Source organism: Hemicordylus capensis, chromosome 3 (genome assembly GCF_027244095.1).
Source record: "Hemicordylus capensis ecotype Gifberg chromosome 3, rHemCap1.1.pri, whole genome shotgun sequence".
Classification (NCBI taxonomy): domain Eukaryota; kingdom Metazoa; phylum Chordata; class Lepidosauria; order Squamata; family Cordylidae; genus Hemicordylus; species Hemicordylus capensis.
The window spans coordinates 247,923,412-247,937,158 of record NC_069659.1 but is presented as its reverse complement, the minus strand read 5'-3'; the positions used below and the strand labels follow the sequence as shown (position 1 = coordinate 247,937,158).

The 13,747-nt window shown below is 41.6% G+C and overlaps 1 protein-coding gene across 2 annotated transcripts in view; it reads left to right on the top strand.

The window, feature by feature from the left end:
* LOC128349312 (uncharacterized) overlaps positions 1-12,882 on the top strand; it is a 48,046-nt gene extending 35,164 nt beyond the window's left edge. For both annotated transcript variants that reach the window (XM_053305381.1, XM_053305383.1), the window contains 7 exons: positions 79-139; positions 754-800; positions 1,888-1,963; positions 2,362-2,463; positions 3,065-3,922; positions 4,363-4,458; positions 12,143-12,882. In XM_053305381.1, coding sequence (XP_053161356.1) covers positions 79-139; positions 754-800; positions 1,888-1,963; positions 2,362-2,463; positions 3,065-3,922; positions 4,363-4,458; positions 12,143-12,455 — 1,553 coding nt within the window. In that variant the 3' untranslated portion in view covers positions 12,456-12,882. The remainder of the gene's footprint in view (positions 1-78; positions 140-753; positions 801-1,887; positions 1,964-2,361; positions 2,464-3,064; positions 3,923-4,362; positions 4,459-12,142) is intronic.
* The last annotated feature ends 865 nt before the right edge of the window (positions 12,883-13,747 follow it).

Genomic DNA, 13,747 nt, shown 5'->3' with positions numbered 1-13,747 from the left:
TATTGGTTTATTTGTTATGTACGGATACTATTTTTATATTCACATTATTTGAATTTTCATTTTCATTTTTTTTAATAGAGAAACTCATTGGAGTTCATTGTACTAATGGGATTAATAGAACAGGTTACCTAATATGTAGGTAAGTATTACATTAAAGATCAAATTATTATTGGCCTACTTTCCCTAAGGAAAGTAAGCTTATGAGTTCACCCAGCTCTGTGTGTATGTCCGTGTCCTTGTCCCCACCAACACCAGCTTTGCAATGTGTGGATCAATATGAGCCAAAATTGGTACAGTTGTAGAGACACATAGGGACACCTCAACGGTGTAGTTTACGATTATCTCATCCATCCCAGGTCAAGAGGGCAGACGTGTGAATAATGGATACGCAAATGGGCTAACTTATGGACCACCTAACTGATTTGAAGCAATTCAATTCAATTCCTTTATTATGATCACAGACCAGCATAGATTTGAACCAAATTTTGTACAGTTCTAGTGAGTGGCACATAGGGATACCTCAGTGGCATAGTTTGTGATGATGTCATCCACCCCAGTTCAAGATGGTGGATGCGTAAATGTTTGAGGCGCAAGTGGGCTAACTTGTGAAGTGCCTAACCAATTTTGACCACATTTAGTCCAATTGTCAGAATAGTGAAAGGAAAGTAGGCAGATTTGTTCTTACCAGAACAACTTGTTCTACATTGATAGGTTCTCAACTGGTGATCCACATCTATGTATATTTTTCTTTAGATACCTTATTGATGTTGAAGGCTGGCATCCAGAAACAGCAATCCAAGGTATATATGTGCCACCTGAACAGTCCAAGGGTCTGTATACACTGCAATCAGAAGTGTAATGTACAAAGCCACCTACATAATATCACACATACACTGGGGCTTTTCCAAGTCATTCTTCCCTCTGCAGTCCTTTCCACTCCCCAAAAAACTGCTCCTGTAGGTCAGCAAAACTGCAGGATTCAGCACGTGAAGTGGGAATTGCTAGCCTGCCACTTCGCTAGGAGTAAAGCTCTAGACCTTACACTGTCTCTCAACACTTTTACAAGTGTTGCTCATGCAAATGGACTAATGGAGTTGTCTATTTGCATGAGCATCTACACATATACCAGTAGCTCCCAGGTCTCAGATGCAACTAATTTCCATTATCTTGGACATAAATATAAATGTTGATTTACTTATATTAGTTTGGCTGAGATCTAAAAGTTATTAATTTACATCATGTTCACACAAATAGATGACTCGCATAAGCATAAAAGGCATTCTCAATGTAATGTGACCACCTATTGGTGTGCTACAAAATGTGGGAGATACTGGCAGAAAATTTGACTGTTTCCCCTTATGAAATTTAAAATGTTATTTATAGTAGCAATAACAAATGGCATCTGCTGAGCTGGTTCAATTGTAACACTAGCGTAACAGTGGTGCTTAACAAAGTAAGAATCAGTCTCAGGAATGTATGCCATGTACTCATTCCCCACTCCCTTCACTGAAGCAAGTTCTCCTCCTCCTACAGTTTCAAATCCGACATAATGGGAACTCTGGTAAACCATAACTTATTTGAGAATTGTTTTTACCGTGGTCTAAGTGGGGAGGGAAGAACGGGCTTCAGTGGGAGGATGGGCTTGTAGTTAGGGAGTTTTTGTTTCCATGACTACCTCCTTATTTGTTAACCATGGTTAACAGGAAGCCAGTGTTATATTGGCATCAGACCTCTGTAATTTTAGTTTCCAAATGATATGCTTCAACATTAGTCTGATGTAAATGTAAAAAGCCAGTTTCTAGCATGTTGAAACCAAGTATATCTGAAACCTTCATTAGCAGCTCCCTGTTTTACAAAACCACATTCATTTTATCAAAATCTGTTTAGCTTTTGAGGAGGCGCGTGGCCATCATATGGATAGCCTTATATATCTGACAGATCTCACAACTCAACCAATGAGAAGGTAAGTAAAGATTTATTTTCTAATGTGGGTATGTTTCATTTATTTAATTACAGGTTTTGTACAAGTTCAGTGCTTGTTTTTTCATACTTTGGATGCAGTAGGTATGACAAATATTTTACTTTTTTGTTCACTTTCTGAATATACATTAAATATGGATTGTGGGTGTCAGGAATGCTGACTGAGCACACCTGTTGCTCACTCACAAAAGCATAACTATTGCTCTCCAATTCTCTGAAAATATTCTAACACTAATGTATGGGGAACAGAATACACACATCAAAATGGTTGGGAAACTCCCCCTTTCTTTATGAGAATTAGAAGCGACATTGCTTTGTCTTTTTTCCCAAAAGTAACTTCAGCAAAGAAAATTTGATGAATTCTGTTCTTAAATTTTCCAGCAATATGGGAATGAATATGTGGGATGATGATGAAGATATTATGCCACCACCAAATGATATGGATGGACATATTGATAGATTCCCAAATGAAGAATTTCCTAGGTAATTGGCAGAAATGTATTCTTCTTGAATTGAATGTGGTAAGAAGAAAAATATTTGTTAGAATAGTTAAATTAGTATATTTCTGATTTCAGTGCTTTGAAGCATTTGCTTTTGAGTTTTAAAACACTTTGATCTACATGAAAAGTCATATTAATTGTACTAAAGTATTTCTTCTGCGATTAAAACTAACATGAAAGCATTAAGACTATGACAGAAAAATGAATATTTCGTGTAAGTTTACTCCACTCTAAAGAGTGAGGTGATTTTCACTAAGAGGAATTTGAATTCTGAATGATTTTTACAATTTTACATTTGCTTTTTTATATGTGCTTTTCCAGCTAATTTTGACACTAAAGGTAAAGTATGCCCTCAAGTCGGTGTCGACTCCTGGTGACCACAGAGCCCTGTGTTTGTCTTTGATAGAATACAGGAGGGGTTTGCCATTGCCATCTCCCATGGAGTATGAGATGATGTCTTTCAGCATCTTCCTATATTGCTGCTGCCCGATATAGGTGTTTCCCAGAGTCTGGGAAACAGCAGCGGGGATTCACCACAGCACCTATTTTTTCTTAAAAAGAGAACCTTTTAATTTTCTCCACAGACCTGGGAAGCGATTAAGAGTCTATCAAGATGATCAACCTCATGGTGACTTACCAGGACAGATCCAGTTGAGAGAGTTTGATTTTATTAACAAGGGTCCTGGACAACGGCGAAAACCATATCACGATCAGCTTCAAGATGATTTACAGCAACTGTTGCGCATGAGGCAAAGGCATTTTCCTGATGATCAATATTATGATGACTACCAAGAAGAAATGCATCTGAAGGATTTAGAGTTTGCTAGCAGTGGATCAGGACAGAGGCTGAGACCTTTCCGTGACCAGCAATTTTGTGATGACTTTCTAGGGAGTACACCATCTGGAGACCTTGTAAATACAGGCCATGGACAGAGGCAGAGACATTTTCCTGACATTACTCCTCATAGTGATACGTTAACAGACATGCACCTTAATAAGGGCCGTGGAGAAAGACGGAGAGCATTTTATGACCCACAATCAAATGATGAATTTCGATCACCTAAACAATTAAAAGATGTGTCTTTCTTCAACAAAGGATCTGGGCAAAGAATAAGAAATTTTCATGACTATCCCCTCCATGACGATATGCAACCACCAGTGGGAGACTTTGAGTTTGTTAGTAGGGGGCGTGGACAAAGAATGATACCTTTCTTTAACCAGCAGCATCACAATGATTTACCAAGAGAGATGCCTCCAGAAGATTTTGATGATAGAGATTCTGGCTCAAGAAGCAGGCCTTTTCATGACCATCAGTCTTATAATGATTTCAGTGAGCAGACACAATTCAAGGATTTTCTAAAGAGAGGACCTGAACAGAGGATGAGACATTTTAGTGATCATTCACCCAATGATAATTTGCCACATGAAGAGTATTTAGAAAGGTGAGAATAATTGCAAGAAACACCTGCTTTGATCATTTTCATGTATGTGAGAAGAGTTATTAATTGACACAACTGGAAAGCAGTGCGGAATTATGGAGATACCATTCCCTTTTATTTACAGTGAGATTTTTAGTTGTCTGAGACATAGGATCCCTACTATTGTTGCTGTCGATATTCTTATTTACCATGAATTTTTCTGAATCATATTAGGAATTGTAATTTTGGTAACTTGTAATATTTATGGAATGGAAAACAGTAATAATGTGGCCAATGAATCTTTATTTGTTGATGTTGAAGAAATTGCAAATACCCCTTTTCCTTAGATTCCACAATTTAGAAAGCCAGTAAAGTTTAGAATGCATCATCTTTGTGCTATAAACATTTTTGAAAATATTCTGGATTGTGTTAAATTTTACTTTTGTTTGTTTTGCTACTTTCAGAGGCCAGCCATTTCCTTCACATAAGCACTTCCCAGAACACCCCTTACCTCACAGAGATTATGTTTCTGACAAAGATGATTACAGTATAAATTGCAGGTAAAGTTCTCATGGCATTTATGAACATCGCAATAGCAAAAGCACTTTCATTTATATACCGCTCTATAGCCAGAGCTCTCTAAGCGGTTTACAATGATTTAGCATATTGCCCCCAACATTCTGGGTACTGTGACTAGTTTTGACTCAGAAATGGTAATTTATATACATAGAAATTTTTATTTTAAATATTTATGCCCCACTTTTCAATCTGAATAGAGATTAAACAGATAATTTATAATAATGTCAGCTATGTATACCTCTGCTATTTTGTCTTTTGCAAAAAGGCAATTTCCCATGGATAAGATACATCCTTTGAAGCGTGTTTAATTCATTCTTGGAGAAGTCAGCTTGAAAATGAAGAGTTCTCTTTATGGGCTGGTGCAAATATAACGCTTGGTACTCTCTTAACAGCTCTTAAGAGATTAGGAGAGAACTATGGGATCACCTGCTCCTTCTCTTCCCCCTCACACACCAACTGCAGTGAAGGGATATGTCAGTAACAAGTTTAACCACAGTTCCTCTTCAACAGGATTTGAAACCAACATTAACCTATGGTTTCAGATCATGGTTAAATGGGAACATTGATTAATATTCAGTTCAGGTCAATGCTGACATACTCTTTAAATCAAGAGATGGTTTTATTTAATAATTTGTGGTGATATTTCATTAGAATTTTAATAGGTAACTAGATTGATAAGACAGCAAAAGTAATATAGTTGGCCATATGGCTTCAAAGTATAATGGAATTTGACATCCATTCATGGTCCAAGCTGACCTTGTCACCTCACAGCGCAGTTAGACTACTGTAATGTGCTCTACATGGGGCTGCTCTTGAAGTCCATCAGGAAATTACAGCTAGTGCAGAATGCAGCAGCAAGGATTCTGGCAGGAGCCAGACACTTGGCTCATATCACTCCACAGCTGTGCCGATACACTGGGTGCAATTCAAGATGCTGGTTTTGTCCTTTAAAGCACTTAACGACTTAGGGCCAAGAAACCTAAAGGACACCCTATTCTCATATAGTTCTGCCCAACCTGTGAGATCATGTAGAGCGGCTCTCCTATGTATCCCACCACCTTTTGAAGCAAGATTGTTGGCAACACATGGTCAAGCCTTCTTGGTGGTAGCCCCAGCTCTGGAACTCCTTGCCCCTGATCTTAGGCTCACTCCCTTCCTGTTTGTTTTTAAATAAAACTTATTTGTTTGTTTGTTTGTTTATTTATTTATTTATTTATTTATTTATTTTATTTATTTTATTTATTTTATTTATTTATTCTTTCTTTCTTTCTTTCTTTCTTTCTTTCTTTCTTTCTTTCTTTCTTTCTTTCTTTCTTTCTTTCTTTCTATAGTGCCCTTCCAAAAACGGCTCAGGGCAGTTAACTGGAAGACTTTTTTGTTCTAACAGGCCTTTCCCTAACTTCAGAGAGGAGAGCTGGTTTTGTGGTAGCAAGCATGACTTGTCCCCTTAGCTAAGCAGGGTCTGCCCTGGTGGCATATGAATGGGAGATTGATGTGTGAGCACTGTAAGATATTCCTCTTAGGGGATGGAGCCGCTCTGGAAAAGAGCAGAAGGTTCCAAATTCCCTCCCTGGCATCTCCAAGATAGGGCTGAGAGAGATTCCTGCCTGCAACCTTGGAGAAGCCACTACTAGTCTGTGTAGAAAATACTAAGCTAGATGGACCTATGGTCTGACTCAATATATGCCAGCTTCCTATGTTCTTATGATATATTTCTTTGTGACTGCCCTATTTTAATGATTGCCTTATCTGACATTTCTGCAATTTTAAAGGTTATGTTATGTTATGTTATGTTATGTTATTTATTTATTTATTTATTTATTTATATTTATATACCACTCTTCATCCTAATTCCCCAGTGCAGTTAACAACAAGATTAAAACAATTCAATAAAAACAGAACAAATACAGCTAAAATGTTTAAAAAGAGTAAAGGACAACTCATTGGCCAAAAGCCTGGATAAAAGGGCAGTCTTCACTTGAGACTTAAGACAAGTCTTAAAATAATGTTGTTATAAGCTGCCATATATTGTGAATGGTAGCATAGAAATCTTTTAAATAAATAAATATGAGAACTTAGTAGAACAGGCCAAAGATCAGCTATCATTGATCCTTGGAGTAGATGTGCATACCAGGATTGCCTCATTGCTCATGGAGCATGATTCTTTCTCCAATAGAGCCTGAATCCTATGTGCACATGAAAATCCCTCTGTGCCCTGGAACGTATGTTGGTAACATTTTTACATAAAATGTGTTGCAACTAGAAAGCAGATCAGCCAATAAAGAATACTTTGGGTTTCTCAGTGGTAAAGGTAAAGTGTGCTGTTGAGTCGGTGTCGACTCCTGGCAACCACAGAACTCTGTGGATCTGGATCATGATCCGTTGTAATCATAAGGATTGGGTTCTGCGCCTGCGCAGGGACCTCACAGGCTGATTGAGTAGCTCCTCGTGATGCCCCGCCTGCCTACACGTGCAGTGCTGAGTTCGTTAAGAGTGGCAGTTGGGGCGTCTCTTCTTCAGTTTCTCTTTGACCGCCTTAGCGTTCAAACCTCGTAGCTGTAGCTCCTCGGATAGGATATCTTAACTGGTTACTGACTTGGATTTGGACTACGGACTTAGACTTGGATAACAGACTTGGACTTGGATTTCTATAGTGTTTTATATACGGTCTGACCTCGGAACGGCTAACTGACTGGATTTGTGAGACGGACTAAATTTGGTGAAAGATTGTTTGTCTTCTTTGGCTACTGACCTGGGACTGTTACTGGACAATGGATGTGAAAAAGACATTCAAGCGGTGCGTTAAATGCCGTGCAAAACTTCTGTCGATGGATCACCACGACGCGTGCTTGATGTGCCTTGGGGAGGAGCACAATACTACTGCATGTAAAGTTTGTTGCTCCTTCTCCAATCAAACGAGACGGAATAGAGCATTACGCCTTCGGGGGGCATTATACGACGAAGCGCTCCACTCACCCACGCCTCAGCGGAGCGCTTCCCCTGACTCCCCATCGATGTCGAATGTTCGGTTGACGTCAAGCACTTCAGGTGCCCAGTCGAGGTCGGTGACGATTATGGAGGTAGAGCCAGATGTCCGTGGAACTGCATGCCAGCAGTCTAAAACCATGTCGACTGGCACCACAAAGTCTGGGGAAGGCATTTTGCTGCCGACGTTTCTAAAAGAGAGCATAGACATAAGGAACATGAACACTGGCTGAAGGGGGCATCCGGGGATCCGGAAGCGCCATCGAGGAAAAAGCATCACACCCCTTCCCCAGCGTCGGCGCAGGTATTTGAGGGTGACTCGGACGAGTCTGCCTCCGTTCTTTTCCATGGCCCGCTGGAGCCGACTGCACATGGTACACGTTCGATGCCAGACCCGCACCCAATGTTGAGTGGGCAGGTCCACACCTCGACCATGACATCGACAGCACAGCTTTGCGTCTCGACATCAACACCATCGGAAATGATTGAAGTATTCTTGGCTCAAAGCGCCCTGTTGGCATCGACATCGACCACACCAATACTAACGTCGGGCTTGTTGTCGACAGCCACGGGAAAGGTTCTTCATTTACTGTCTCCGGCATGTACCCCAATTCAGTCTCCTTCCACACCGAGAACACCTGGCTTGCAAGCGCAGGATGGAGGGCGATATGCAGAATTGCGGAACCTGATGGACTCGGCTTCCAGTACTCCATCCGGGTCGACCTTCCACGGGTTCCTGAGCGTGGGGCTCAACATCGAGCAGGATGAGGATGAACCCGTTCGCCCGCCCAGAACACCTTCCTATTCACCATTGCGGATGCAACAGGTGCCTGAGTTACATGTGCCTACTTCCCTACCTTCGACTTCAGTACAGCCGTCAACTTCAATACAGCCTTCGACGTTGATGCAGTCTTCAACATCAATGCATCCTTCGGCATTGACACAGCCTTCAGCATTGATACATGGGCATGTACCTGCAACTAAGCCTTCAACATCTATGCAGCATTTAGAACATCAGGGCATTTGCTGCCAATGCAACTGGCTCACTCCTGCGGTTTCTACCATACGTTGCCAGAGGGTTATGTGGACTACTTGCGATGGAAAGCATTACAAGTGCCTTCTGCTCCACATTCTGATCAGGCACACCTACAGGGTCACCATCACTCCCAGCATCTTCAAGTGCCACAGCCAGTGGTAGTACCACAGGAACCTGTTGTCCAGCTGCTTACAGCACCACCTCAACTTCGACCGCCTGCCTCACTACCACCTGAAAAACCAGGGGGCAAAAGGAAGCGGAAGTCAACCCCTCCACCCTCGGAGCCACCTTCCTCACCACGTGACTGCAACATGGAGGATGAGTCTTCTGCGAGTTCGGATTCTGATGACATCAGTTGGAGATCTGATCCTCCATAAGATGTGCCACCTAGGCTGTGTGCCACCTAGGCTGTCTGCTTCTCCAACTGAGGAGTTAAAGGCATATCATGCCCTAATACGAGATATTGCAGAGGCTCTGGGAATGGATCTGAAATCCCCGGACACGGATGTTGTAGACCTGGTATACAACATTATGGGCAGGTCTAAGACATTCCATCTGGTAGCACTCACTATGATCCCGGCAATTAGTAAAGCTGCCAAAGCAGTGTGGGAAGTCTTGCACGTCTCAACTCCCACGTCTAAACATTTGGAGAACTTGTACAGAATCTGTGAGGAGAACAATACTTAACTTTTATGCCATCTGGCTCCTAATTAGTTGGTCGTGGACTATGCTTCGACATCCCGCGGTGGTCGCCATCATACAACACCTGGGGATAAGGAGGGGCGAAAGATAGGTGTAATGGGCAGAAAGATCTATAGCACTGCTAGCCTCACAATTCGAATTGCTAATTATGCGGCGTGCATGGCTTGCTATAATCACCTGTTATGGGACGCCCTTTTGCAGGATTCAACATCCATGACATTTGAGGAGTTCCAGTGGAAATTCAGTGAAATCTATGAAAAAACGGCTGCTGTAACAAGACAGCAGTTGAGAGCCTTTAAACATCTGGCAGAGACGGAGTCTTGCACGATGGTCATGGCAGTTAGCATGCGCCGACATTCCTGGCTCTGTTCCATGTTCCTGCATCAAGACATGAAGGAGAGGGTGGAAGGTCTTGCATTTGATGGGAAAGGCCTTTTCCATGATGACACGGATATGACGATGGAGTCGTTAAAAAATCAAAATTTACAGCACGTACCTTCATGACATCTTCGGGAACGACAGGAAATTAGTCAAAGGGCTACTCCTATTCTCGTCAGAGGCCCTATAAGTTCCAAGACAAAAGAGATTTTAAGAGACAATACAGGCCCTACCAGCGTCCCCTCGATAGATTTATTTGCAACATGTGCCAACAAAAAGTGTGCCAACTACTGCTCTCGTGTGGGCATCAGGCAGGAGTCCCTGGGGTATGCGTTCTAATAGGACGGGCATTGGTGCAGGTTATTTGGGACAGACCAAACTCCATTCTGCTGACACCATGGTGGCCGCACCAACCATGTTTGCGCCGCTTCTACAATTGTCGCAGGGGAACTTCCACAGATTTCCACGGGCACCAGACCTTTTGCAAAGAGAGCAGGGAAAGGTCTTGCATCCCGAGGTCCATGCCTTGAAAATGACGGCCTGGAGACTCAGGTTATGAAGGACGTACCAGGTTATGAAGGTGCCAAACCACCCGGCAGAATTATGCTAGCAAGTGGAGGCACTTTAAGGCCAATGTGAAGAGAGGGGGTTGGTCAAACCCTTACGCGCCACTCCACAAGACGTGTTGCTATACCTAACCTCCCTAAAGTTAAAAGGCTTAGCAAATGTATCAATCAAGATACATTTGGCAGCCATTTCAGCAAGACACAGGGGATGGGATGGGTCTACTGTGTTTTCCCATCCGGAATGCAAACGCTTCATGAAGGGGCTAAATAATATGTATCCACCTGTGCGACGGCCGATAGAGCAATGGAGCTTGTCTTTGGTATTATCAGCAATCACGGAACAGCCATTCCGAGCCCTTAGCGACTGTGCCTATCACGCTGCTCACATTGCATTCCTCGTGGCAATCACATCAGCAAAGCGTGTGAGTGAGTTGACAGCTCTCCAGGTAGATAAACCTTACACCCAGTTCTATCCCCACAAAGTAATCATGCGGCTAGATCTGCGCTTTCGCACAAAAATAGTGACTGACTTCCATTAGAATCAGGAAATAATCCTGCCCACCTTTTTTCAGGACGCAGAGACACCCTTGGAAGTGGCACTTCACTCATTAGATGTGAGCAGAGCCCTTCTATTGTACCTACAGAGAACCTATGACTTTTGAAAGACCAGGAGACTCTTTGTAGGATACAGGGGTAAATGTAAAGGACGCCCAATTTCACTCCAGCGCCTGGCTCATTGGCTAGTGGAACTGGTTTTCCAGGCATATAAATGTCAGAGGGTCGCACCGCCCAAGATGGTGCGTGCGCACTCAACCAGAGCGTATGTGGCATCAGCAGCTCACCTATCAGGCATCAAGATGACAGATATCTGCATGGCGGCCACATGGTCCACTCAACAGCCGTTCATCAAACATTATGCAATAGATTTGAGGATGGCAAAGGAGGCAAATTTTGGGAGAAACGTTCTGAAAAGGGTATTAGCATAAGCTTGGGGTCGACTGCACCCACCTCCATGAGAGAAAGCTAGCTAATCACCCAATCCTTATGATTACAACAGATCACAATCCAGATATACAGGTTGCTTACCTGTAACTAAAGATCTGGAAGTGATCCATTGTAGTCATAAGCCCCTCCCGAACCATCCCCGCTGCAGTACTAGGTAGCAGAAAGAGTCATTGTAATTCATCTTGTGGATCGTCACTTTGGGCGGTCTGCGAGAAACTGAAGAAGAGACGCCTCAACTGCCACTCTTAACAAACTCAGCACTGCACGTGCAGGTGGGTGGGGCGTCGTGAGGAGCTACTTAATCAGCCCTAGAGGTCCCTGTGCAGGCGCAGAACCCAGTCCTTATGACTACAACGGATCACTTCCAGACCTTTAGTTACAGGTAAGCAACCTGTATTTGTCTTTGGTAGAATACAGTATGAGATTATGCCTTTCAGCATCTTCCTATATCGCTGCTGCCTGATATAGGTGTTTCCCATAGTCTGGGAAACATACCAGCGGGGATTCAAACCGACAACCTCTGGCTTGCTAGTCAAGTCATTTCCCCACTGTGCCATTAGGTGGCTTTCTCAGTGGTACTGAGTGGAAATTAAGCTTCTCTCACACACACTGTGGTAAACTTAATTTGGAGAAAGGCAACTTTTACATTTTACTTAGAGAGACTTTTTTCAAAAGAAAGCAGCTGACATCCTGACTATGCAATAGGCTACATGAGCCTCAGGGATATATTTTTGAGAGGCACAGTGGGCTTCAGGGGGAAAGGGAGAATGGGTGAAAATTGCCCCTGCCCTGTAGCACAGCGCAGCCTTAGTCTGGATGTCAGCCAATGCACACTAAGAGGAATAATGTAAAGTTTGGCAACTTCTCTTTCATACATATCAATGAATTTATCCATTGTTCATTTTGTTAAATGCAACCATTTTTGTACCTATCTCTTTGTCATTAATAAATCTGATCAGTTTAAGAAGTTTTCAATTTGTTTTTATATTATAGGCCTGATTGTCCTGAAGATTACAAGAGAAGCCACCCTTCAGATGAAATTAACAGAGGAGGGAAAATTAGGTTCGCACCATATCCAGCACAACCTGTGCATCATCCTTCATCTAAGTACCAGAAAGTTAGTTCCATTTCAGTGGACTATGGAAGAGAGACTCAACATGGAATTACCAGAGAGATGGGACAAGGGACAAGATTGCCAGTTGTAACAATTGATTATAATTATGGTTTGCCTTTAGATTATGCATCTGAAGAGGAAGATAGAGCATGTTATGATTTACTTCCAAGAGAACGCTATGTTTGGAAATGAATCAAATAAGTGTTTGCATGCATTTTTCACCCATATTCCTTTTTGCGTGGACCAAAACTTTTCGCGAACTAAAGAACTTTAACTTTCAAAATGGTAAAAACTAGTGCCTGTGACAAGACTAGTTTCCATATATTTTGGTTTTTTACATTTAGATTGTGTGTATATTTGTTAACTGTATGTTGAATGTGTGTGAAATAAAAATAGTGATTACTTTTAGTGAAATTGGAAGGCATAGCATAAGGCACAATATAGGCTGTATTCACTCCTGTTTTGAAGTTATATAATGATTTCAGTTTACAAAACTTGTAATAAAATATTGCAAAGACTGTTCTCAATAGACTATCAGAATGAGTAGGATTTTAAAGGAACGGGAAATCTACTGTAAATATAAAAAAATAAATAGCTATAGTTGCTTGATTTTAATTCATGTGGTTGTAGCAATGTGGGTTTCTTAATTCCTGCTCTAAAAGTATGAAGGCAATAGTTATTTCAAAATGAACCTGTAACATTTTGTAAAAATTCTAAACTTGAGAACTCATTTTATCTTACTATCCTATTAATAGGTTCTCAGCAGGAGTTTCCCTTCATTACTTGTTCTTCTAATGAAACTCAGTTTTGCAAATTTTTAAAGTAAAGTAAGCAATATCTAGAAAAAATAGCATACTGAAATACTAACAGCAACTAGTAGCAAATTTACAAGTTCAGTTTAATTTATTTGCAGTCATTGACCAGGAAAATATACACACATATTCCAAACAGTAACAATAAGCTAATCCAGGTATTCATAAAACACATAAAATCTAACTATACAGGAACTATTACTACAAATTCTAATGGCAACAAGGCAAAACTTAGCAACTGCAAAAATGATTTTGTCATCGCAGTCAGATAAAATATAAGACATAAAATTTGTCTAGGCAGCCAGGGTAATTTGCTAGAACAGGCAATATTAATTCATAGCAAATGTCCCAGAAGAAGAAACTATAGTATAGTAGCACATGAGATAGTCTCAATAGCTCCTGCCTTGCAAGGTCAAAACCATTCTGCATAAGGGAGTTTTTAAATCCTACCCTCAAACACAGTAGGGGTATGCACAAAACTGGTTTTGTGCAGCCTGAACCCCTTCAGGGGAGGTTCACAATTTTTTAAAAATTAAAGAAAAATAACTCGCTGCCGTCAGGCTTCTCCTAGGCCACCAGGCGGGGGGTGTCTGCAAAGGTTCCCCCTCCCACTGATGTACCACCCCAAGTGCAAATCTTTTCTGGGTCAGATAGCCAAAGACTTCACTAGAT